General features: G+C 55.4%; 1 protein-coding gene across 1 annotated transcript; it reads right to left on the reverse strand.

Moving 5' to 3' along the window:
- Positions 1–6330: 6330 nt before the first annotated feature.
- Positions 6331–22735, reverse strand: COL1A1 (collagen type I alpha 1 chain). The gene is made up of 51 exons (XM_064271214.1): positions 22509–22735; positions 20586–20780; positions 20459–20493; positions 20322–20357; positions 20127–20228; positions 19304–19375; positions 19015–19059; positions 18800–18853; positions 18578–18631; positions 17992–18045; positions 17817–17870; positions 17432–17485; positions 17299–17343; positions 17128–17181; positions 16966–17010; positions 16752–16805; positions 16402–16500; positions 16269–16313; positions 16067–16165; positions 15874–15927; positions 15586–15693; positions 15437–15490; positions 15035–15133; positions 14808–14861; positions 14622–14720; positions 14037–14090; positions 13799–13852; positions 13627–13680; positions 13467–13520; positions 12934–12978; positions 12740–12838; positions 12355–12462; positions 11822–11929; positions 11590–11643; positions 11406–11459; positions 11078–11185; positions 10937–10990; positions 10772–10825; positions 10483–10644; positions 10256–10363; positions 9976–10083; positions 9833–9886; positions 9624–9731; positions 9201–9254; positions 8980–9087; positions 8554–8607; positions 8074–8181; positions 7699–7981; positions 7402–7592; positions 6868–7110; positions 6331–6748 (listed from the first exon to the last, which is right to left on the reverse strand). The coding sequence occupies exons 1-51, from the start codon at positions 22597–22599 to the stop codon at positions 6602–6604; spliced, it is 4383 nt and encodes a 1460-aa protein (XP_064127284.1). The 5' UTR covers positions 22600–22735; the 3' UTR covers positions 6331–6601.
- Between the last annotated feature and the right edge of the window lie 3869 nt (positions 22736–26604).

A 26604-nucleotide genomic window follows, 5' to 3' on the forward strand; every position in this document is an offset into this window, starting at 1 on the left:
TGAGAGTGAGAAAAGCAGACTGCCTGGAGGGTGCTGTCAGAATCGGATACGTAGCTTCCAGGAATAGAGATGTCATTACATATAAGCACTCGCAAAATCACACCGATCAGAAGTCCTCGGAGTTTCCCTGCCCCTAAGATCCAGGTAGAATGGGCTCCATTTCCATCTTTTGCCTGTGAAAAGTCCAGTCTCTCCCTGTGAATCCGGGGTGGAGGCTAACATCTGCATCATCCTTGGTGGTGATCCCTGCCTAACGCTGTGCCGTCCGGTACGGCAGGACTGGCCACGTGCCTAGTCCAAATGGAGACGCGCTGTAAGTGTAAGGAGGAAATGATAATAGTCTGGGGTGTTGCTGTTGGTGGCCGATGCGTCGGTTTCGACTCATGGTGGCCCCACGTGTGTCAGAGTAGAGTTTCATAACGTTTTCAGTGGCTGATTTTCTGGACGTAGATCAGCAGGCCTTTCTTCCAAGGCACCTCTGGGTGGGCTTTCAGCAGCTGAACACGTTAACCTTGCACCACTCAGGGACTCCAAATAAAAGATAGTAGGAGAATTAATTTCACCCATTCTTTTTAATTTTAATGTGGCTACTAGAAAACAAAAGCTTACCTTCGTGGCTCACATTTTATCTACACTGGGCAGTGCTGGTTTCATGGCTATTACTTTATTTTCACCCCAGATTGATTCAAACTCAGAACGCAGCCCTTTTTCTTTACTTCCCACAGAACACCTGCTCACACCAGGCCTCTGGGTAGGCCTCAGAGTTCTCTGCAGGAGTGGGGAGCAGAAGGGTCAGCCCCATGCAGTGAATTACCTGGAACTTGAATATGTGGGCTCACCTTTAAATGTGCTGTGGTCCCCACTATGACTCTCATCCTCTTTTCTCCGCCCCTTCCCTTTCAAAAGCTCCCCCCTCAACACCCTCCGCTGACCTTCAGCACCCTGTGCACCAAACTCACCTCCCTCCAGGCGTTGTTTTTCGCATCTTCTGCAAAGTGTTGGAATCTCCGTGCATATGAAGGTCTAATTTAGGCAAAGGTCACCCTTCTTCCAAGGGTGGGGACTCCTTCTTCTAGGGTTCTGCCCCGCTGCCTGTTGACATGCTCTCAGTCTGACTTTGGAACCCTCTGGAGCACAGAGAGGAAGGGGCCGCAGACACAGCCTTCCCACCAGCGCAGGAGCTCCCACTCATTCAGGGACTTTAGAACGGTGGTTCCCTCCCTCATCGAGCTTCTTTTAAACTTTCCCACACTCCTTCCTGCTCTCCACCCCCCTCATCCTCACTTGTTCAGACCTCCCATGAGCTCTTTCATGCATCTGCGCACACATGTCCCAAATACCTGGACCCACACCTCCTTGCAGTTCACTGTTGTCTTCTGCGGCCACAGGTGTGGGGAAGCTGCCCCATAATATACAAATCCCCACCACACCCGACACGTACACAGTCACATGCATAGGGTCCCTTGAATATTTGTTCATAGGTGAGTGGGCATGCAGAGAGACATGCTGTCATCCACACAGGTACCCACCTAGAAGCCCACACAGGGGCCATTTGGTTGGACCCACCTCATTCACTTATACAGCTTCACACGCTCACACAGCCTCACATGCTGACACACCTCACTCAGATATCTCACTTGCTTAACAGCCTTACGTGCTCACACAGCTTCACATGCTCACACAACCTCACATACCTCACCCTCTTATGCAGCTTCACTCATTCACACAGCCTCACTCACTCACACAGCCTCACACACTCATACAACTTCACACAATCACATAGCCTCACTCACACACCTCACTTGTTCACGTAGCCTCACATACACAGCCTTGCACACTCACATAACTTCACACCCACATCACTCACACACAGCCTCACACACTCACAAAGCCTCACTCATATAGCTTCACACACTCAAACACCTCATTCACTTACACAGCTTCACTCGCTCACAGTCTCACATGCTCACACAGCCTCACACACTCACATGCATGGCCTAGACTTCCTTAGGTAGGTGCTGGCTTTGTGAGCAGCCACGCGCTCTCTCACATGCAGCCTCACACTCATTCCTGTTACACACACAGTCCACTCTTCCCTTCTCGCCCCAAGTTAGGAAGCCCTCTCTCTACCTCTCCCCCCCTTCAATCTTACCCAGCTTCATCTAGGCAAGTCTTGGAGGCATCTAGGAAGCTGAGGGTTAAGAAGCAGAAAAGAAAAGGAGGGAAATCCACCATATTTTGGCTACGGAAGATCCTGTCAGGAGATGGCTTCAGGTCACAAAAGGGGCCCAGGATTCTGGGAGAGTAGCAAAAATTAAAAATCCATATGAAGCCTCCTCCTTTTCTAGAATTTTCCATCTGGATTTGACTGAAAAATCAACCATAGGAACATGGTCCATCTCTTTAGGGAGAACAGAAAGATGAGTCCAACAGAGCAGTGCTGGGAACAGCAGGCACTCTGCCACCATGCAGGGGGCAGCGAGGGTCTGGGGGAGCCAGTCTAGGCACCTATATTTAGGGCAGCTGTGATGTCAGCAGAAAGGAGGGTTTGAGCTGGGAATGTGGTACAATGGTCCCTTTGTCCCCTTCCCCTCCTGTCCTGAACACACACTCAAACCACATACCAGGCCCCATACCACGTGACACTGACAGGGAGATGTACAGTGGGGCACAGCCACACAAGGCCTGCCCGTGTGCTGCCACCACTACAGTCCTGACATGTGGTGCCCACCTCGTGTGTCCACTCACGTGCATGCACATACACACTCACACACACACATTTATGCACTCTCATGGAGATTTGTACATATGTAGCAAGACACACATTCACCCCGTTGCCTAGAACTGTGCTGCCCAACATGGCAGTCACAAGCCACATTAAAATAAGTCAAAATTAACAGTTGAGCTCCTCAGTCACACTACCTACATTTCAAGCGCTCAGTGGCCACACGTGGCTAGTGGTGACCATCTTGGACAGCACAGATACGCAACTTTCATCCTTGCAGAGAGCCTATTGGAGAGTGCTGGCCTAGATAGAGCCTTCCACCCTGTTTGCTCTCAACCCAGACTTAGTTTTCACTTGCTCGCCCTCTTACACTCGCTCACACCTGTGCACAAAGACACGCACAGCTTCGCACTGCAAGGGCCTCCACTCTGTCTCGCGCTCTCTTAGTCTTACCGATATGTTTGTGTGTACTCTGTGCATTGCAGGACCTGGCCTTCATCCTCTGAACTCTGCTTGGCCTGGTGAGAGTAACACAGCGAAAACATGCCAACGCCAAAATGGCAACAATCTCCAAGATACAGGCTGAGATTGATTTTAGAGGCATGAAGTGCTTTGGAAACTCAAGCTCAGCCTGCGTTGGGCAGGAGAATGGAGGGACGTTAAGCCATTTTGAGCGTGGCCTGGAGGGTGGAGGGTTGGGCAAGGAGAGATGAAAGGTATCATTCCAGGCAGAGAACAGACATAAAGAAAGGCCGAGAAGTGGGCAAGTGTGGTGCCTATGTGGGAATGTCGGGTACCCTCTTTGGCTGGTGGGATAGGTGTTAGGCAAGAGGGGGAAAGGTGGGTAGTGGCCAGGCTCAGGATGTTTCCGGATCTCCTGTGGGAACAGATGGGGATGAGGCCGAGACAGCCAAGAATCCCAGGGGTCCTGGTCCAGGGTAGATGGAGGTTACCTGGGTTCTGTGTCAGGCATGGCCAATCGATCAAGGATTGATTGATCAATCAGTGGGCATCACACAGCTCTGGGTGATTTTCATATGAATAGACCTTCATCTACATGCCATAATTCCTTATCCTCGCTAGACTAATTCCTTTTCTACAGTCCCAATTGTGGTAGAAGTGCTAATGATGAATTATTAAAGGCTGTAATGAATACCCATGAATACTTCATGACAGCCATGGATTAGCATCAGCAGACTTATCCATCGCTCTGTAGACCTGAGAGAGGGACACAACGTTTCTTTCCCTTGAGGTCAGGCCCTGAGACCTTGGGTGAGCGGGGTGGACAGCTGTCATCTCTCTGCCTCTGGGACTCTAGGTACCTGGTCTGCTCCAGGCTTCTGGCTCTTCAGGTTCTCTCCTCTGTCCTTCCACTGTCCACACACTGCTGTCCCCATTCCCTGAGATTGGGGCACCAACCAGTCACCTTCCCTTTGGGGTCCTCAGGTTCTCTAACAGGCAGGAAGGGGCAGACAGAGGGTGGGAGAAGGAAGAAAGAGAGGAAGAAAGCACTTTTTAAAAAGTGAAGAATGAAGACTGGGCAGGAGTCAGGGAGTGGATAAAATTACCTCCCTGGGCCACCCCACACCCAGGGTTCTGGTGTTCTGGGGATTTAGAAAGCTAAGAGGGACTCAGTGTATGATCAGAGGGCTGGGGCACGCATCCGTCCTGATCACAGCCTGTACATACCTTAACTGCAGCTCTCCCAGGCCCCTCTTGAGGCTTTCTCAGGGACGGTTTACCCCCTTACACCTGGGAGCCCAGAAACACGGGCAGGGTGTGTCCCCCCCACCCCCCATTTCCTTGCAGCCACAGGCAGGCTCAACAGACCCTCTCATGCTTCAGGGCTTGTTGCCTGGTTGGCTGGAGCTCAGAGATGGGGAGGGGGAAGGAGAAGCCAGATGACCAACCATCTTTGCCTGGTACACCAACCCTGGGCCCAGGGAGGGGAGAAGTCTTGCTGAGGGGCTCCCTGGCACTTCTGGCCAGTTCCACATCTCTCACCCAGTGGGGACCTTCCAGTGCCCCATGAGCAGAGCCTTCCCTACCCCAGGGAGTCCTTTTAATTCCAACAAAATCTTACCTCTGTATCTCCCCACCCACAGCCCGCAACCCTCCAGTAGCCACAGCAGGGGAGCATGCCCAGACAGTTGACCTGATGGGAGGCAGGTGGCAGGCACGATGTTTGGGCAACCCAGAACCTGAGGGGAAGTGTCTCTGTGTGTTTTCGTGTGAGTGTGTGTCCTGCTGTCCATGTGTGGGTTGTCTGGGCATTACAAAGGAGAAGAAATGCAAGGTTTGCAAGAGGGAAAAATAAAAAAGGAAAGAGAAAGGGTTAAGGCCTACGGTAAGGGGAAGGGGCTAGCCAGGGAACTGGAAGAGCAGGGGAGGAGGACTAGGGGCTGGCCAAGGGCAAGAAAAAGGTGAGCCCACCCACCCCAAAGCCCCCTCCCATGCCTCTCCCTCCCCGACTCCAAGGAAGGAAATTAGGAGGCCACTGCAGATAGGTTTGGGTAATTTCCACATGCTTTATTCCAGCAATCAAAATAATTAAAAACATCTCAAATTATTATACACATACAAAATAGGTACAGAGTCTCTTGCTTCCTCCCACCCCTAGGGGGAAAAACTGCTTTGTGCTTTGGAAAGTTGTGCTCTGAAACCCAGCGAGAGAGAGGATACAGAACAGAGTAAGAGAGAGGTGACGAGGATGGGATGAAGCCGCAGGAGAGAAGGTTCTAGAAAAGAGAGGATGGGGCGAGGAGAGACAGGAGAAGAGAGGGTGGAAAGTGAGCGGGTGCTGGCTGGAGCTGGCAGCACTCTCTCCCCCGTGTTAAATAGCACCTTTAGGAAATTCACATAAGTTCACATCCACCAAAAAAAAAAAAAAAGGAAAAATGCAGAATATAAAAGAATTTGAACAAAAAGGAACATTTGCTGGTCTGGGGGGCGTCTCAACTTCTATAGCACCAGTGATTTCCTCCCCACCCGCCCCTCACATAGATGTAGCACCTTTGATAGAAAACGGGGAGCCCCTTCCATCCTTGCCCCCACGCAGTTGCCCCGGTTGACACAATAAAGACAAGAACGAGGTAGTCTTTCAGCAACACAATTACACAAGGAACAGAACAATCTCTGACCCAGCCCTGCTGCACGGGGGACTGACAAGTTTGTCCCAAATCCGATGTTTCCGCCTGTGGTGCCTGACTAGCCTCCAAACCTGGTGAGAGGCCAGGGGCTCCCCCGGCACGCCCCCCTCGAAAACAAAGAGGGGCATGTTTCCGGGGCCACCGGGGTGCCAGATGGCAAAGCTTCTTTGGCAGTCCGAGAATCCCAGGTCCCCCAGGGTTTGGGGGTGCTGGGTGAGAGGGGGTGGACTGGGGGCGTGGGAGCCACTTGAATGTTTCAGCATTGTCTTTGGCTGCTGGGCAGACAATGCATGATTTCCTGTGTCTTTTGGGGAGACTTAGATTTGGGGAGCAGTGGAGGGGAGGCCCCAAGGGGGGATGGAGAAAGGAGCAGAAAGGGCAGAGTTGGGGTATCATAAGCCCCAGGGGCAGAAAAGGACTTACCCCCACATGGGTCTTCAAGCAAGTGGACCAAGCTTCCTTTTTTTAAAAAGTTATTTATTTATTCTTTTTTTTCTTTTTTGGTAAGGTTGAATGCGCTTTCGGTTTTTGGTCATGTTCAGTTGGTCAATGTTAAAAACTAAGTTTGAGAGATGAATGCAAAGGAAAAAAAATATTTTCCAAAGTCCATGTGAAATTGTCTCCCATTTTTGCCTTTTTGGGGGATTCAGTTTGGGTTGTTTGCCTGTTTCCAGGGCTGGGGGGCAGTGGGCTGGGTGGGAGGGAGCCAGGTTGGGGTGGTAGGAGTTTACAGGAAGCAGACAGGGCCAATGTCGAAGCCAAATTCCTGGTCTGGGGCGCCAACGTCCAAGGGGGCCACATCGATGATGGGCAGGCGGGAGGTCTTGGTGGTTTTGTACTCGATGATCGTCTTGCCCCAGGTTCCGGTGTGACTCTGGGGTGAAGGGGAGACCATGGGAGAGGGATGTTACCAAGTGGGAGTGATAAGGTGAGGGGAGTTCAGTCTGTCTGAAACCCAAATCCTGGAGAAGTTGGGTCCTGCCGAGGACTCACCGTGCATCCATCCTCGGTGACGCTGTAGGTGAAGCGGCTGTTGCCCTCGGCCCGGATCTCGATCTCGTTGGAGCCCTGGAGGAGCAGGGCCTTCTTGAGGTTGCCGGTCTGCTGATCCATGTAGGCTACACTGTTCTTGCAGTGGTAGGTGATGTTCTGGGAGGCCTCGGTGGACATCAGGCGCAGGAAGGTCAGCTGGATGGCCACATCGGCGGGGTCGGAGCCTTCGCCGCCATATTCGAACTGCAGTTGGGATGGTGGAGAGCAGGGTGTGACTGACTGTACAGGAGCTTCTAGTCCTGGCCTTCCTCTCCCAGAACCCTCAGAGAGCATCTCAAGTAACTCCCATGTCAAGAGGGGGCATCACTTGTCCTCGGACAGCCAGAGTCTGAGTCAGTATCAAGTACCCACAACCCAGCTCTGTGTATCACACTTAGCAGAGGTCTAGCCCACCCCAGGATCTTCCCTCATGCCCCTTCTGAATACTGGGCTAGCCCGTCTCAGGAGAGTAGCTCCAGAGTCCTGCTCACGCACCTGGAATCCGTCGGTCATGCTCTCGCCATACCAGACGTGCCTCTTTTCCTTGGGGTTCTTGCTGATGTACCAGTTCTTCTGGGCCACGCTGGGCTGAGTGGGGTACACGCAGGTCTCACCTGTCTCCATGTTGCAGAAGACTTTGATGGCGTCTAGGTTGCAGCCTTGGTTGGGGTCAATCCAGTACTCTCCTGCGGTGGGGTGGGGAAAGATGAAGTCAGGGGAGGTGGGGCACATAAGGGCAGCCTTGTCATGGCAGGAGGAGGAGGAGGAAGGGGACATAGAGTAGGCCCTCACCGCTCTTCCAGTCGGAGTGGCACATCTTGAGGTCACGGCAGGTGCGGGCAGGGTTCTTGCGGCTGCCTTCAGGGCTCCGGATGTTCTCAATCTGCTGGCTCAGGCTCTTGAGGGTGGTGTCTACCTCGAGGTCACGGTCACGGACCACATTGGCATCATCGGCCCGGTAGTAGCGGCCACCATCGTGAGCCTTCTCTTGAGGTGGCTGGGGCAAGAAGCTGAAGTCGAAAGCACCACTGGGAGGGCCGGGGGGACCAGGGGGTCCGGGAGGGCCAGGGGGACCCTGTGCAGAGAGGGAGGAGAGTGGGGATTACTGGGGTCCAAGTTCTCTCAGGCTGCAGGGCTGTGAGGTAGACGGAGTCAGAGACTACGTACAACAGGGCCAGCATCACCAGTACGACCACGAGGACCAGGGGGACCAATGGGGCCTGGGAGGCCATTGAGTCCATCTTTGCCAGGAGCACCAGCAGAGCCAGGGGGACCCTGTGGGGAGATGAAAGAAGGAGATGGTTGGAGAAAGCATTCCAGAAAGCACAACACAGCCTCTGCTCTTGTGGAGAAGGCCACCCCTCTCTCTGCTTGGCCCTGGCTCCTGCCTCATGGAGTCTGTATCTGTCTCTCCCCACAAGATGAGTCACTGCTTATTCCCATCCCTGGGCCAGGAAACATTTTGTGGGAGGAAGGAATGGGGTGGGGGGATGTTGAGGGCTGGATGAGATTGCTCGTTCAGGACTCTTCTTCCCTTCCCCCACTCCCTGCCCCAGAAAGGTGAGGGACAACTGTATCCCAGGCAAAGGGCCCCTAGGTGAGCTTGGGGTTGGGATCCAAGAACAGAAGACAGAAGACATGACTTACTCGGGGACCAGCAGGACCAGAAGCTCCAGAGGGACCTTGTTCACCAGGAGAGCCCTGAAGGATAGATACAGAGGCAGTTCAGGCCCAGCGTGGGTCAGCAGCCAGGGGTCTGAGCTGGGGAGATGAGGCGCAGCAATGGCAACCTTCTCCCCTCTAATCTCATTATCCTGGAAATCTAGCCACACGATGGCCACAGGCTCAGACCCCTCCCATGAGCTCTCTCTGTCCACCCCTCACCCTTCCAGAAGCTAGTTGGAAATGGTCATAAACCTTCAGATGCCAGTCCTCACTAAGGAGGAGTCAGAAGGACTATCCAGAGGGGAAAGTGAGGCAGTGTACCCCCAGCATCACACAGGACAGCATGCGGAGATGACAAGAGAAGACTCAATGGCAGTGGGTGGGCTGGGAAGGGCTAAGCATACTCACAGGAGGGCCAGGGGGACCCTGGAGACCGGAGAAGCCACGGTGACCCTTCAAGCCTCTGTCGCCCTGTTCACCTGTCTCACCCTTGTCACCACGGGGGCCTTGGGGTCCCTAGAATAGAGTAGAGACAGGCTGTCAGGTGGAAGGTCCATCAGCACTGAGTGAGGTACTGTCCACACTGGGACAAGGGTTCGAGGGCATGGGGGCCAGAGCAGAGCACTTACAGCGGGGCCACGGACACCAGCAGGACCAGCAGGACCAGCAGGACCAGCGGGACCCTGGGGAAGGCAGAGAAGCGTTAGATCCTAGTCAGGAAGGCCAAGGCTGGGGCGGCACAGCAGAGCCACAGGATGAGATGCTCCTGGGGCAGAGCCCCTTCCTCACATCCTTTTCCACCACATCCATCTCTTTCCTGACCCCCAGACACCGTTCCCCCTCCCCTGCCTTCAGCCAGACTTCATGTGAGCTGGGATGTGCACATGAGGACAATCCCCATTCCTTGGGGAAAGCAGAGCAGGAGTCCCGAGGCTGAGCTGTGGCTCAACTTTTCCAGGAAGGCCAAGGGTCTTTCAAGGTCAGGCGACCATCCCCAGCCCTGGAGAGTCCCTTCCCTGACCAGGAGCAGGTAGCTGGAGCCAGTCACTTACAGTCTCACCACGATCCCCACTCTTGCCAGCAGGGCCGACGGGGCCAGGGGCACCAGGAGCACCAGGAGCACCAGGGGGTCCAGAGGGTCCAGTCTCACCACGGTCACCCTGGGAGGGGAAGGGGGATACGGGTCAACCCCAGCTCAGGGGGCCAGGCCGGGCCAGGGGAGGATAGGCAGAGCTGTTGGCCTGGAGTACAGCTGTCTCACCTTGGGGCCAGGAGAACCATCTCGTCCAGGGGAGCCTTCGGCACCAGGAGCACCCTGCAGAGAAGGGGGAGAGGTGAGAGTCAGCCCTCAGACTCAGGTCAAGGCCGAATGGCCATGCCAAGGGCATATCTGGGGTTGCTCACCTCACGCCCAGATTCACCAGGGGGTCCAGCCAATCCAGGGGGGCCTGCGGGGCCAGGGGGACCACGTTCACCACTTGAGCCAGAAGGACCTTGTTTGCCGGGTTCGCCCTGAGGGAGAAGAAAAGAAAGAATCAGGCCAGAGATAGAGTGGGGAAAGGCCCTAGAGCCCCCAAGGTGATTTCTACCAAATCCTTCCTCGTGGCTCTTCCACCCCCAGCCTGCGCCCTCCGAGTCCTGTGATGGTTCTTCTCAGCGTCCCCCAAGGTTAGGGGGTACTCACAGATGGGCCAGGAAGACCAGGGAAGCCTCTTTCTCCTCTCTGACCGGGCAGGCCGACCACACCACGCTGTCCACCAATACCCTGAGGTCCGGGAGTACCAGGGGCGCCCTGCGGGAGGAGACAAGGGGTGAGACACCTTGCAGGTGGCACAGAGATCTGCTCCCTGGCTCTGGAGCGTGGCACTCCCGGACACCTCAGGAGCTGCTGAGATCTGAGTTCCCACTTACCGCAGGACCGTCAGCACCAGGGGATCCTTTCTCGCCAGCAGGGCCGGGGGGACCAGGGGGGCCAACTTCACCAGGACGTCCAGCAGGGCCAGTCTCACCACGGGGACCTTTGCCGCCTTCTTTGCCAGCAGGGCCAGGAGGGCCAGGGGGTCCAGCATTTCCCTGGAGGGGAGAAGGGGGCAGTCAGACTCCAGTGGGTTCTGGAGCACCACTGAGGCCTCCATGGCTAACCACCTTCCTGAGAGCCCCTGCCCCCCGACCCCCTGGAGTCTCCACCCCAGATACTTACAGAGGGGCCAGGGGGACCGACTCGGCCAGCAGCACCAGGGAAACCAGTAGCACCCTGGCAGAAGAGAACAAAGTCAGAAGGAGAACAGCCAACTCACCTGGTCCAGCCACACCACCTCCCAGTACTGCTTGGGGAGCAGCTCAGTAGAGAGGTAGCGATACTCACAGGGGGACCAGCACTGCCACGGGCACCTTTGGGTCCAGGAGCACCAACATTACCCTGCAGGAAAGCACAGAGATGTCAAGGCTGAGTCAGTCCTGGGCCGGGGCCTACAGCAGCTCATGGCATAGAAGGTAAGATACTCACAATGGGGCCAGGGGCTCCAGTGGGTCCAGCAGGGCCAGGGGGACCAGCATCGCCTTTAGCACCAGCATCACCAGGTTCACCTTTAGCACCAGGTTGGCCATCAGCACCCTAGGGGAGGAGGGAGTGTGGTAAGCAGAGGAGAAGGATATGGGGAGATGGAAGGTTTTCTGGGGCTGGGGAAGAAGCAGTAACTAGAGACACGGAGATGCTTGAATGGAAGACAACACCTCTTCCCTGACTCAGGCCAAAGCTTCTGTCCTCATCTCAGTCACTCAAGGTCCCAGGTCCCCGTTGGTGATAGAAAATGAATGGGGGTTTTGGTACTCACAGGGGGGCCGGCGAAGCCAGCAGGGCCGGGAGGACCAGGCTCACCACGGTCTCCCTGGAAGAGAAGGAGGCAAATTGGAGAGACGCTGTGACAGTGGGGAAGGTAGGGTGGAGGCAGAGAAGGGACACAAGAGGGCCAGCATGAAGGGAGAGAAGGGCCCTTAACTGGGGTCTTCTGTACTTACGGGGGCACCACGAGCTCCAGTGGGACCAGCAGGGCCGCTGGGACCAGCTTCACCCTGAGAAGGAGGACAAGAGCCTCAGGGTCAGGTGGCCTATGCCGAATACTCCTGGTAATGACCCCAGGAGAACCTCCTCCTCCTCCCAGTCCCTCCAGTTTCCTGGGCCACCAGCTCAGGACATCAAGACTGGCCTTCCCTGAAGAGTTTGCTGGGGAAGCTTGTGTGAGGGGCTCACCTTGTCACCAGGGGCACCAGCAGGGCCAGGGGGACCAATGGGGCCAGTCAGACCACGAGGGCCATCTTTGCCAGGAGAACCATCAGCACCTTTGGGACCAGCATCACCCTAAAGACAAAAAAAAAAAAAGCCTGAGACTTCCAAGATGGGGCCCGGAGGCCATCTATAGTGTCCTGCTTGAGTCTGGGACCTCCCAACGCCCTTTCCAGCTCTGACTTGCCCCGATGCATGCTGAGGACTCAAGATCTTATAAGGAGATTCAGATGAAACCCAGGTTAAGAGGACCCTGACTTGTGTGGGGAATGGATAAGGGAGCCTCCTTCAAGGAGCTGGCCCCACCTCTCATTGCCATGGTAACTCAGGGAGAGAGGCGTTCTGACAGTAGAGAAGGTGGGGTGGGGACATAGAAGGTGACCTCAGGTACAAGATTCATCAGCAAACAGGCCAGAGAAAGAAGGAGAAAGGCTGAGAGGCCCAAGGCAGGAGAGAGATGGGAGCCAAGCAGGGCTCAGGGTAGAGGGGGCTGAACTTACTCTGTCACCCTTGGGGCCTGGAAGACCAGCTGCACCACGTTCACCAGGCATTCCCTGAAGGCCAGGGGCACCTTGGCTACCGGGGGCTCCAGGAGCACCAGCATCACCCTAGGTGACAACCAAGAAGATTGGAGTGAGGTCTGAGGTCCCAGGAGTGGGTCACAGCCCTGAGCCCCTCTTGATGTCTCCCAGGCTTGGTTCTGAGGCCAAAGACAGGCACCAGCTAAGAGGGAAGACTCAAGGCCCAGAGCTTGGGGCTATCTGTGAGTCCCCACCCGCCCCCATATAGATGTCTTGTCCCTCCTCCATATAGATGGCTTTGGTCACAGCCAGTCATCCCTGGTCCCTGAACTGCTGATGGAGCCCCTCCCTGCGCTGCTTTTACCTTAGCACCGTCATTGCCAGGAGCACCATTGGACCCACGGGGACCTGCAGGACCAGGAGGACCCTGCACACCACGCTCGCCAGGGAAACCTCTCTCGCCCTGGAAAGGAAGGACAGGGCACGTGATGGCTGCTCCAGAGACAAGGTCAAGCGCAGGGCATCTTGATGGGGAGTAGTGAGGCAGGCTCTACTTACTCTTGCTCCGGAGGGGCCGGGGGCACCAAGGTCTCCAGGAACACCCTGAGGGGGAGAGAAACAGATGTTAGCAAAGCCTACCAGGCTCCCCACTAGAAAGAACTCCTGTCCACCTCCTTGGAGCTGGCCCTCAGGGTCTAGGATTAGCCCCTTCTCAGCACCAAATTGGGATTATTTGGGATTATCTTAAATAGTCCCTCTACTCCTCCTTGGGATATGTCAATGACAGTCCTCCTCCCCTGCAAACTTTGGGCCAAGAATTATAACCAGGAGGCCTGAGAAGTCACAGAGAGAATTCTGGAAGCTCTAAAAAGAAGTCACCCAGACTAGCAGTCACCTGGCCCCTTCCAGATTATCCCATGTGGAGTTGCACCTCTCTGCTTCCCTCCATGTAACTCCCTTCATGACAGGAAGTCCTTCCCGGTGTCTAACCTCCCACCTCCAGTTTATGGTCATCTGATTAGCTAGGAAGGGCAGTCTTCCCCTCTGTATTTTCTACATTCTCACCCCTCTGGCCAGCAGCTACCTCTTACCTGTTCACCGGGTTTGCCTGCTTCACCAGGAGGACCAGCTGGGCCAGGGAGACCCTGTAGGTGGGAAACGGGGCAGGGAAGAGAGAGGATTTAGTCTGGAAGAGAGCAAAGGGGATGTTCCCTACGCCTCCCACACAACCTGACAGCCATGAGGCCTCACCTGGAATCCAGGGGAGCCAGCAGGGCCTTGTTCACCTCTCTCACCAGCAGGACCCTATCATGGGGGAGAAGACTGAAGTCAAAGGAAGGCCGAGGAGACAAGGGGCAGGGAGTATCTCCCCTATCCAGTCCCACAGTGCCCTACCCCAGGATGCTCAGTCAAGGGCACTTACAGCAGGGCCAGGGGGTCCCTGAGCTCCAGCTTCTCCGTCTTTGCCAGCAGCACCCTGTTGGGAGACAGTAAAAAAGAAAGAACTTAGGGTGATGAGGCCAGGTGAGCTGGAGGAAGAGGGGCGCAGGTGGGCAGACCCCACTGGTGGCTCCTGACACGATGGTGATGGGCTGAGGCCTCCTGCATCCCTCCTGTGCAGAGTGGGTAGAGGAGGGGAGGGACCAAAAAGAGATACTTACAACTGCACCAGGGGGTCCGGGAACACCACGCTCTCCAGCTTTGCCAGGCTCTCCCTGTGGGGAGGAGTGAGGGTTGAGCAGGCTGAAGTGGGAACCAGGGCCTCCTAGGTCCTTTCAGTTTACTTTGAGTAGAAGTTTTTAAGGGACTTTCCTATCAAGAGGCTCTGAAAGCTTTATTGACAAGCTTCGGCCCCCTGGGGAAATGTCTTTGCTGGCTTCATGGCTAGGTCCTTTAACCTCTCCCCCAAACCAGGTGCCCTTTCAGGCTCCTTCTCCCTCCGCCCTCTCTCCTTCCTTCCCCCCTCATGTCTGCAGTTGATCTGAGTTGAAAAGGGCTTCCATTCCCTTTTGATACCACCAAGAACCCCATCAAGATTTTTTGGGGTGATTAACATAAAAGGCCCATCCTATCTCTGTATGTGGGGGGGGCAACAATGGTACTATGTCCAGTGAGAACTGTGATAATAGAGTGAGCAGGGATCCCTCATTTTATGGATAGGTAAACTGAGGCCCCAAAAGGGACAGAACTTGCTTCCAGGCCACTGTCTGTCCCTGGCTCTGCATTGCTCCTTGATGAATACTTACAGCAGCACCTTTAGGTCCAGGGAATCCCATCACACCAGCCTGACCACGGGCACCAGGGGGACCTGGGGGTCCGGGGCGACCATCTTGACCGGCGGGACCCTGAAGATGGCAACACAAAAGCAGTGGTGAGGCCAAAGAGCAGGCGGGTGGGAGAGAGGGAAGGGGCACGGGGGAGGTCATACTTACAGGGGGGCCAGTTTTGCCATCAGGACCAGGGCTGCCAGGGCTTCCAGTCAGACCCTAGGGGGGAAGCAGAGAGGTATAAGTGGGGCAGGAGAAGAGGGGAAGGAGGAGAGAGGAAGAGAAAGAGGGGACCACTCCCGAAGGCAGACCCTGCGGCCCTGCACCTATCTGGGACCCCCACAGCAGAGGCAGAGTCCTCGCTGAGCTGAGCGGCAGGGCTGGGGCCTCACCTTGGCACCAGGCAGGCCAGCTTCACCGGGACGACCAGCTTCACCTGGAGAACCTTTGGGACCAGCAGGGCCAGGAGAACCACGTTCACCAGCGGGACCCTGGTTGGGGGTGGGGGGTAGATAGGCACAGGAACAAATGAGATCTTAAGTCTGGGCCTCTCTACCATGGCCCACACCTTGTCCCTCTTGGGATGGGGGCTGGTTCAGGTGGGCTTTGGGGGGGGTGGGAGTGGGAAGGTCAAGGTGAGGCCAAGTATGAAGAGAAGCAATCTGCAGCCCCAGCATGGAGCACTGATAAGTATGTGTGTGTGTGGTGGGGGGGCGGGGTTGACTACATCCAGAAGAGGAAGGTAATGCCCAGGAAGTAGCTGGGTCAGCCTCCTGGCCATGAAGAAAAGTTACCTTGGGACCGGCAACACCATCCGCACCAGGGAAACCACGGCTACCAGGTCCACCCTACAGAGAGGAGGCCATTGAGCTCAGAGATACCCAGGCACCAGGTTGGCACTGGAGGTGGGGAAGGTGGGAGGGGGCAGGCTGGGGGTACTTACACGCTCGCCAGGGGGCCCGGGCAGGCCAGTGGGTCCGGGTTCACCTCGGGCTCCTCGCTTTCCTTCTTCACCAGCAGGGCCAGGGGGTCCTTGAATACCAACAGGGCCCTGGGGGAGGCAGGGAGGAGGGTGGCCTGTGGTAAGGCTGGGTCTCTAGCACGAAAGACTCCTGGGGGTTGGGTGGGGGCTCCCTCAGCAGACTCGGGGATCCTGCTCCTGCCTGGACACCCCTCAAGGGCTTCCAGGGCAGGATGGGCTGAGCTGCAGGAGGCGTGGCAGGGGACTTACGGGCTCTCCCTTGGCGCCAGCGTCACCTTTGCTGCCAGGAGCACCGGGTTCACCCTGTGGCGGGGGGCGGGGAGAAGAAGAGAGTGAGCTTAGAGTTGGGTTCTCAGGTGGCCTGAATCTTCATGTTGCCCGGAGGAGGGCCACACTGGAGCCACTACAAGGGCTGGGGCAGAAGCAAGTGGGCAGTACTTACGCTGTTACCCTTGGGACCGGGAGCGCCGCTGGGACCCTGGGGTCCAGCAGGGCCTCGGGCACCAGGGAAGCCAGGAGCACCAGCAATACCAGGAGCACCCTGTGGGAGGCAGAACAGATAGTTGAGGACCCAGAAGTAAAAGGCATGGGTCAGGTGGGAGGTGGGTATCTCAGGCAGGACTAAGGCCTGGCAAGATACTTACGTTGGCACCTTTAGCACCAGGCTGTCCATCAGCACCAGGGTTTCCCTGTAGCACGAAGAAAGGAGGGTGAGTGATAGGCAAGGACTTCGAGGGTGGGGAGTGACACAGGGGGTGCTAACGGGGAGACACTCACAGCAGGGCCAGCAGCACCAGCAGGGCCAGGGGGGCCAGGCTCACCACGCACACCCTGGGGACCTTCAGAGCCTCGGGCTCCTTGGGGACCAGCTTCACCCTAGATGGGAAGAAAGGACATGTCAGGCGCAACCCTGGGGAGCCCAACCTACCTCTGAATGGAGGAGGGATGGAAGGGCCAGGGCCAAGAGACAATGATCAGGACTCCAAGATCAGAGAGGAGATTCCAGAATAGAGGTGTTGGAGAATGGGCCTCTTTCTTGCCACTCTGGGTCCCTCTAGTTTGGGGAGCAGGGAGACATCACCCCTTGGCCTGTGGGAGCTGTACTCAGAGGGAGGGCAGGGTCTCACCTTGGCACCAACAGCTCCAGGGAAGCCAGGAGGACCAGCGGGACCAGTGGGACCCTGTGGATGAAATGGAGACATTAACAAGAAGGAAGGTGCCAGGTGCAAGTCATACTTGGGGGCCCAAGAGGCCTTGGGGTTCAGAACAACATGGCTCTGCTGCCCCATCAGCCCCAAAAGCTGACATTGAGACCCCTCCCCACTCCCACACCATACTCACAGGGGGTCCAGCAGCACCAGTAGCACCATCATTGCCACGAGCACCCTATAGGAGGGAGAGGAAGCCCCAGTTATGTCCACTGAGCCCTGGCCAGTCCCTGCAGCTCCTGGGGAACCCCTTCCAAGGGCCCAGGGACCCCCCAAAGAGGCCAAGAGTACTCACAGCAGGGCCAGGGGCTCCTGGGCGACCTCTCTCACCAGGCAGACCACGGGGGCCCTAACCATAAAACCAAGAGAAACCAAATGAGATAGGGGACACTCCCACTCCCCTGAAGTCTCCATCTTGTCCCAACTCCCTGCTCCCTCCCTCCCCTCTAGAACTGGACATACTCACCATCTGACCAGGAGCTCCATTTTCACCAGGGCTACCAGGCTCACCCTACAAAGCAGAAAGTTGAGAGTGAGGAATTTGTTCATGGTGGTACCGGGAGAAGGTAGAGGGCCACAACACCCAGAAAAGTTCTCACCTTGGGACCAGCAGGACCAGCATCTCCCTTGGCACCATCCAAACCACTGAAACCCTAAGATAAAGAAGAAGGACCAAGGTGAGACCCCATGGAGTTGTGGACCCTCTTGATAGTCACCCAGACCTGAGAAGATGCCTCAGGGGGGCAACCATCCCCCTGTCTATGAGCTAGACTAAACCCAAACTTGTCCAAGATCTTACCAAATTCTTTTAATGGGACTCCTTTCCCAATGGAGGGAAGTTTTTTTGTATATCTATTGTATATCCTTTGGGACTTCTGCAGCTGCTACCCACCCATGACGCATACCAGAATCCCTTGGGGAAGGGGGTTGGGAGTGTGGAATGCTTGAGACTTTGGGAACTTAGATGAATCAAAGAGGACTCACTCTGTGTCCCTTCATTCCAGGGAGGCCAGCTGTTCCGGGCAATCCCCGAGCACCCTGAGGAGAAAGGTAAAGGAGAATAAAGGAAGGTTTGTTAGAAGACACCACCGTGGACACAGCTCCCCATTGAAGCCTAAATGCAGTGAAGTCCAGGTTTTGGCCACACTACCATACTCACCTGAGGCCCAGGAGGACCACGCTCACCAGGACGACCAGGCTTTCCAGCTTCACCCTGAGAGGGAGAGAAAAAGCCATCATGCCCATTACTTCCTGGGCTGGAAAAGTGTGAAAAGCCTGAGTCTTCTTGGGGTGGTTGAAGGTCAGGCTTAGGGGCCCAGAATATTCTCTTTGAACCTACAGCTCAGCCTAAATCTATTGTGAACCCTTATTTGGTGGGATTTGAGTTCCTGTGAAGGAATTTCTGTCACATGCATCTTAATCTCACCAGATGGATACGAGGTGCCCAGGATCGTTAAGCCCCCGGAAGTTGTTTGCCCTAGGGAGTAGGCTGGGGATTGTTTTCAGGTACCTGGGAACAAGGGAAGAACAATCTCCCCTATTGGGGAGATGGGGAAAACCATCCCTTGCAGGGTGAAGGTCACCATTCAAAGACCCCAGGCAGTCCTGTGCATCAGGGATAACTTGCCCTCCTTCCTCTGGGTATCACCCCCAAAGGTGGTGGGGGCACTGGGATGGAGATTTTGGGGATCTAGTCTATGGAGGTGGTGGGAGTCAGATGGAATCTTCTCGTTCAGGCTACTTACATCATCTCCGTTCTTGCCAGGAGGGCCAGGGGGACCACGGGGACCCATAGGACCCTAGAGGAGATAGGAGGAGAGGAGGTTAGAAGCACCAGGGTATGGAAGAAAAAAGAGGCTGGGATTGGAAAGAGGAGGTGTGGAAGACCCCAGGTATGAGTGTCGGTCCTTCAATAGCAGAAGCCGCACGCTTGTAGCGGGATGTTTATCTGCACGGACAGTACTTACTGAGGCTCCAGGCTCGCCAGGCTCACCAGGGGGACCTTGGAAACCTTGGGGACCCTGGAGAACAAGGACAGAGGGGTGTGCTTAGAAAGCCAGTCTCTGTCAACCTTTCCCCATCTCACCAAGAGATCTCTGAGCGTCTACCCTATCTTCATTCCAGTATTCCCTCCAAAAGCCCAAAGCCCAAATTGCTGTAAATAGACATCCTGGATACTTACAGGTGCACCAGGGGGCCCAGGAAGACCACGAGGACCAGAGGGGCCCTATAGAAGGAAAAGAAAGGGGACCATGGTGACATGTCCGTAAGAAAGCATAACATGAGTGCAGTCTTGCTATTTCTCAACAGTTCCTGTTGGGAGCACTCAGTTATTCTGTGTCTCCTCTGGACTTTGAAGTCCCAAAGGTGGCCTTTATCTCCCAATATATATACGCCCCCAACACTGGCCCATTCCCCCTGGATCCCCATCCACTCCTCTTCTGTTATCCCTGCCACCCTGCGTGGCTCACCATGGGGCCAGGCACGGAAATTCCTCCAGCTGATTTCTCATCATAGCCATAAGACAGCTGGGGAGCAAAGTTCTAGAAAAAACAAGAGAGAGAGAGAGTGCATGAGTGAGTTGAAAGGTGGAAGACATCACCCATAATCAAACAAACTGACATCATGTCTCCTGATGTGATGCAATGAGAAGGACAATATCACTTGGGAGATATTCTGGCAGAAACCCACCACCTGAATCTAATCATGAGGTCACATCAGACAAACCCACACTGAAGGACAGTCTACAAAACAATGGGCCTGAACGCTTTAAAAAATGTCAGTGCTGTGAATGACAAAGGAATGTTCCAGATGAAAGGAAACTAAAGAAATATGAAAATCAAGTTCAGTTCAAAATCCTGAACTGGTTGATGGATTAGGAAAATAAATTGCTATAAAGGGCATTGTTGAGACATTGGAGAAATTTAAATATGGACTGTATATTGTATCAACGTTAAATCTCCTAAGTGTAATTCTTGTTCTATGATTATGTAAGAGAATGTCCTTGTTCTTACGATGTATCACGGAAGTATTTAGGATCAAAGGAGCATGATATCAGCAATTTACTCTCGAATGGCTCAGAAAAACAAAAGATAATATATGTATGTATAGTAAGAGACTGATCAAGCAAATGCAGCAAAATGTGACTTGTATATGACAGCTCTTTGAACTATTCTTGCAGCTTTTCTGTAAGGTTGAAATTATTTCTAAACATTAAGTTATGTCATCTGCAAGGGGGAAAAAATGGAGGAGAAACAGGCTTTCCACGGGTGAGTGTCTTGACTGTCCACTTACTCCTCCAAGGCCAGGGGGTCCAGGAGGTCCAGGGGGTCCAGGGGGTCCGGGAAGTCCAGGCTGTCCAGGGATGCCATCTCGTCCAGGGGGGCCGGCAGGTCCCTGCAGGGGAAGAGGGTGGGGAGCCGGGGTGAGAGCTGGCCAAGAGCCACACCCAACTCCAGCCCACAACAGCAGAGAGCTGGCAATGCTTACCCTTGGGCCCCGGGGGCCAGTGTCTCCTTTGGGTCCCTATGAAGTTGGGGGAGAAGAAACAAAAGAAGCCGGGTTAGAGAAGCCAGGGCCATGAGGAGTCACGGCCAGGGTGGCGAAAGTCGAGGGCTGAGGATTACCTCGACTCCTGTGGTTTCTTGGTCAGTAGGTGACGCTAGGGGGAGAAGAGAGGCGGGTTAGAGCAAGCTGTTAACGGTGCTCTTGGCGGCAGAGGCCCCCTCCTACAGCCCTAGGCCTGAGCCTTACTGTCGCTGTTGGGGCAGACAGGACAGCACTCGCCCTCGGGGACTCTGGCGCCTGGACAGTCCTTGGTTTCGTCGCACATCACGTCATCGCACAACACGTTGCCGTTGTCGCAGACACAGATCCGGCAGGGCTCGGGTTTCCACACGTCTCGGTCATAGTACCTGAGGCCGTTCTGTACGCAGGTGACTGACGGGACTGGGGCAGGAGGGAAGGGGGGGCGGTCAGCAGCTCCCGAGTCCCCCCACTTCAGGGCTTCAGGAGTCCCAACCCAGCCCTTCCTGCCCTTCTGCCCTAGAGACACACTTAGATTTTCCACTTCCCGCCTCCTCCTCTTTTTTTTTTTTTTTTTCTAAATCCTTAAAAGCTCATCTGCTCCTCATCAGCGCCAGTGACAGCGCCGAGGCGCCGGGCCAGGGCAGCTAGAACTCTTTCCAGTTCTTAGGAATTTAAACAAAGCTTTGGGCCAGGGTTGCTTCCAATTCCAGCCTCAGCTCATTGGCGCTGAAGCCAAGGGAAATAAAAAGCCAAGGGGTGAGAGGGAAAACAGGAGGGGCCCCATAGAGAGGGCAAGCTAGTGGGGCGTGGTTGGGTGGAGACAGAAACGGGGGTGCGAGGGAGGAGGGAGGTCCGCCCCCCATCACACCCCATTCCTGGGCAGGTAGGATGGTATGGGTGGGGCTAGATGGATGGGCGGGACTGATTGAAGTGGGATCCCGCCCCAAGACTTGAAGATGTACCCCAAAAGTAGGATACATCCCAACCTCCAGCGCTAATACATCTCAAAAGCCAGCTCTGGAGCCAACCCGTTTCCCAAAGCCAGCCAGTCCCTCTGGGTTACTTCTCAGCCAAAGAACTGAAAAATCCGCCAATAGTAATAAAATTAACCAAGCCCACCGCGCGAGTATCTACCCAGATGGCCGCTAGGTGGCGGGCAACGCAAAGCAATGGGAACGGGGAGGAGCCAATTTTCCGAGAATAGCCACTTCTTTAAAAAGGAGCCTGGTGGCGCAGTGGTTAAGCGCCGGCTGGTAACCGAAAGATTGGCGGTTGAACCTACCAGCCGCTCTGCATAAGAAAGATGTGGCAGGAGAAAAATGTGGTAGTCTGCTTTCGTAAAGATTTACAGCCTTGGAAACACAATGGTGGCAGTTCTGCTCTGTCCTAGACGGTCACTACGAGTCGGACTCAGCAGCAACGGGTTTGATTTTGGTTTTAGCTACTTTTTTTTTGGAGGCAGGGGCTCCCCCATCCCCAGCTTTATTCCTCTCTGGTCAAGAAATGGAGTCCAAGCCCCGCAATAGCCCTGGTCTTGCGGATCCAGTCCCAGCGCCGGGAAGCGCGGGACATGGAGGCGCAGTGCTTAGTATTCATCAGCAGGGGGCGCAAGGACCTCACCCTGCCAATTCCAAGCCAAAGTTTCTCATCCTCCAGCCCGCCCACTCTCTGCGCCCCCTCCCCCCGACCCAGCACCCCCGCGGCCCCAGGAACACTGTCTAGCCTGCAGAGAGGGCAAACAATCTTTCCATATGAATCATCCCACAGCCTTCCTGATTGCTTTTACATCTCGGGCTCCAAATCCCAGCTCGGCGCCCCCACCCCGTTTTCGACATGCCTTCCCCCCACCCACCGCCCAGGCCCCTACTTTCCCCTTTGCGCCGCACAGTGAGCGCTCGGGACTCCCTCCTGTGCCAACTCACGCTACACTCCATCCTCATCTCCCAATCCTGGGAGGCGGTCAGCCCCACTCCGACCCCAAAGTAAACTCTCTTCTCTCTCCGGGCTCAGGGGAAGGCTCCCTCGCCCTCTCCCTCCCATTCCTGAGTCTCCAGAGCATCCCGAGTCTCAGATGAAGTCGCGGACCCCCGGGGCCTGTGCAGGGTGCGATACCAAGTAGCCCTGGACTCCCAGAAGTTTGGGACTTACTGTCTTCGTCTTGGCCCTCCTCTTGGCCGTGCGTGAGGAGGGCGGTGGCCGCTAAGAGGAGCAGGAGCCGGATGTCCACAAAGCTGAACATGTCTAGACCCTAGACATGTAGACTCTTTGCGGCTGGGGTAGGGGGTTAGCGTCCGCTCATGCGTGGCCTCACACTCCGCGTGCCTCCTGCTCAGACCCCGAGGAGAAACTCCCGTCTGCTCCGACGCCCGGCCCGGGCCCTTTTTATACCCTCCCCATGAAGAGCAGGGAGGAACCCTGCCCCTCGGAGAGGGGGAGCCGGCTGCCCGCCCCCCAGCCAATCAGGGCTGCCTGGCCCGGCCCCCAATTTGGGAGCTGGAACAGAGAGGGGGAGGAGGAGGGAAGGGAAGGGAGTCCACCCCACATCTCCCCCCTTCGCAGCTCTGCTTCCCCAGCCCCCCAGCCCAGCCTGGGCCAGAGATGCTGCCGCTGGGGTGCAGCTGGGTCCTCAGCGTGATGTGGGCTAAGAAGTGGGTAGGGGAGCCCCTTTGACTTTCTCCGTGGAACCTCAATCTGGAGGAGTGGAGTTGAGGAACTGGATGGGGAGCCCCAAAGGTGGGAGGGTGGGGGTAATTGGGAAGGGTCCTCCCAGCACCATGCTTCTGTCTCGTCTCCCTCCTGACACAGATGGGAGACATTTTTGGGAAGAGCTAGGGATGGGTGTAAAGAGGCCAGCTGGTGACTTCTCCCAAACAGGACAACCAAGGAATTCAAAATATGTCCCTGTTTGGGGGTGTCTTCTGATGAAGCTGGAAACTTAGGGAACAGGTTAGATTCCTTTATAGACCCTAAGAATCAGATACTGGGTGGGGGGGTGCTAGCAAGAGGTTTTTATTTTGAGGATAGCCATTCTGCCATGCCTGAGGTTCCTGGACGGCCTCAAATGTCCTCCCCCAAGCCCTGGCCAGACTGGGAGATGGTGTGGGGAGGCTGAGGTGCTGGATTGGAAATTTGAAGAGATGGGCCCTTCAGAAGGAAGCTTTGGTGTTGAGTGATGGGGCACAGGTGGGGGTGATGGAACTTCTCCCCTCCGGAGTTGGGGAGTGAGTTTGTAGGGGGGGGGCTGTGAGTTTCTAAGGGTGACTTAGAAAGAGGTCTTGTGTTAGTGTCTTGTGGCCAGGGGCTGGTTAAAGACCCTCCCAACCAGCACATTCAAACCAGAGTGAACTTGGGAGGAGGGCATTGGATCTCCTTCACGGGAGCTGCATAAAACCCCTTCTCTGGTTGTCCCTGGACTCGAGGCTGGGAATGTGTGGGAGATCTTGGGAGTCTGGGGTAGAACTGCAGGGGAGAGGGACAAGTGACCTTATTTTAGGGGACATTTCCCATTGCCCCACCTTTTTCCTGAAAATCCAGACCATTGCTCTCTGCCTCTGGAACCTGGAGAGAATCACTGTATCCTGAAAACAATGCAGACCCCAACAACAACAAAGTGCTTTGGGAATGAGAGTTGGTTTACCAGGTGATATTGGGAGGAGATGCCTCCAGAAGTCAGCGTCCTCCTTTCCCCAATATCCTAATTTCCCAACAGTGCTCCATCTTCAAACCCAACCTATCCGGATCCCTCATCCGCCAAAATCTGTGGCCATGAGCAGAGGCAATGGGGGTTGCTCTGCCATGCCGCTATCGGCTCCACTCCCTCTTGCACTATCCCCCACCCCCAGATCACTCCAGAGCTGCAAACGTGGACGATGGGAGTCCCGCCTCCCCCAAACCATCCAAGATTCCATTGCCTGCCCCCTCCTCCACGCCCTCCCCCAGCTGGTTTTGTGCAACGAAGGCAAAGGGGGGAAAAAAAAGACCCAGGCAACAGAAGGGGAGGGAGCCACGTTGGCCGTGGGCAGCCAGGATGAGCGGGGTGGGTGGGGCAGTGGAGGGAGACTTCAGGGGCTATAATTAAAGGGAAAATATAGAGTTTCCAGGGAGGCTGAGCTGGAGACAGTGATGGGGGGACGGGCCTTCATCAATTATCCTGACCATGTGGCAGCAACTTGTGGCCCAGGATCTGCCCCCACCTAGTGCCAGCGACAGCAGGGCAGGACTGGGGGGCTGAGGTGCTGAGATGGCAGTTCCTGGACCCACCCAAAGTCTTCCCTTCACTGTAGGTCAGTTCCAAGGGACACCCCCTTCTCACCAGGGGATAAGGGTCCTGGCCCTCAGAGGGAGCAGACATTTGGGGTGGTTGTCTGGTGCAGGGTGTCACAGAGCTCAGTGTAGAGGCTGATGTGACCCTGCTTGCTGAGCTTCTGTAGCCAGAAGGGCTCCTGCCTGCAGCCCCCTTCCCACATGAGTCCTGTCCAGGGCTCCCCTGTACCCACCTTAAAGAAAAGATTAAACTTCAGAGGTGTGGATTGGGTGTTACTATGTCATGAACCTGGGGTTCTGAGAGGTGTTTGAGGACCTCTGGGATTGAGGGGTTCCATGTGTGTGGTGTGTGACAGGTGCTATCCCAATTTCCAGTTCCAGGCCTCGGTCCAGGAGCTGCAGGCAGACGGTTCCCAAGCACCCTTCACACGTGGCACCAAGCTGAGGCCTAGGGCCTCTTCTGCCACTTTTTGAGTTGAAATGCTTGGCGGGTGCCCAGCCCAAAGATGTGTCTTTAATTTCTGCAGCATGACAGTGAGAGGAAGAATGTGCTTGGGGTCTCCTCCCAGCCTGGCTGGGCCTCCTTGGCCCGGACTGAGGGCTGGAGACAGAAGAGGAGGGGAGGGGGGAGCTTGGGCTTCAGAGGGGAGGAGACGCCACCTCATCTTTAGGAAACTCTGAAGCTCTGGCTTCTTGTGGAATGTAAGGCTTTGTCCGGCACTTGGAATGGGGGGAGCAAAAGCCCAAATCTCCTCCCCCTGCCCCAACACCCCCACACCCAAGAAATGGTAAAGTCATCAGCACTGAGGAAAAAAAAACCTCAAGAAGAAAAACAGAAAGAGGAAAGTGCTGAGCTCTGAGCTCTCTCGCTCTCCAAATTCCCCCAAGTGCCCCCAGAAGGAAGGGGCAGGCCTGTGCTCCCTAGCTTCCCTGCTCCAAGCCCCTCAGTCTCCCAGTCTGGACTCTATAATGTGGGTCAAGGGAGATGAGCACTTCTGAGGTGGCTCCAGGTGCTGGTCCAGCTGGTGGGTAGGCGGGGCACGCCCCTCCCACACGTCCAGGTCAGCTGCTCTGGCCCCTCTCATTCCTGCTGAGGTTCTCCTGTCCTCCCTCACTGCTCTGACCCCCCAGAATCCTCCTCTCTCCCCGCACCTGGCTCCAGGCTGAAGAAAGGAGAGCAAGTACCCAAGAGAGGGGTTGAGAAGAGAAAAAAGAAGTGGATCTAAGACAAGACCACTAGCATGAGGCTCTTGTCCTCATCATGGAACCCTGCACAGTGTCCTCTTGAGGGACCCTGGACAGAGTCTGGGGACAGATCCCAGGTGTGCAGGCTCCCCTCTCCTTTCCTTTCCTCAGTGTTGCTTGTCTGTGTACGAGGGCTCCTTAGCTTCCAGCATAGGCATAGCTCTGCTCTTGCTATACCTCAGCCTCAACCCAAGTCCTTCAGCCTCTGAGATTTTCCTCCCTCCCTTCATCCTTCCTTTCTAGGCTTCGCAGGAAGATGATGAATTAAGTTTTGTCCATGTAGAGTGTTAGATGCCTGTGAGATATCTAATTGGAAATGTAGAGGAAGCCCTGAGTGTCTGGGTCTGGAGTTCCGAGGAAAGACACATGTTGGTTGGATTCCCAGAACGGTGGTAGCTGAAGGGGTGGGTGTGGATGGAGTTGTCTGTGGAGAAAGTAGGGAGTGAGGAGAGATGAGGGGTTAGGACTGCGCCTTGAGGACCCTCAGTGTTTAAGGGATGGGTAGAGGAGGAGGAAGGAGCCCTGGTGGCGCAGTGGTTAAGGGCTTGGCTGCTGACTGAAAGGTCGGCAGTCCAAACTCACCAGCCCCTCCTTGAGGGAAAGATGTGGCAGTCTGCTTCCATGAAGATTTACAGCCTTGGAAACGCTATGGGGCAGTTCTACTCTGTTCTATAGGGTCGCTAAGAGTTGGAATCAACTTGGCAACATTGGGTTTAGTTTTGGTTTAGAGAAGGAG

The sequence above is a fragment of the Loxodonta africana genome, chromosome 18, assembly GCF_030014295.1.
Source record: "Loxodonta africana isolate mLoxAfr1 chromosome 18, mLoxAfr1.hap2, whole genome shotgun sequence".
NCBI lineage: Eukaryota > Metazoa > Chordata > Mammalia > Proboscidea > Elephantidae > Loxodonta > Loxodonta africana.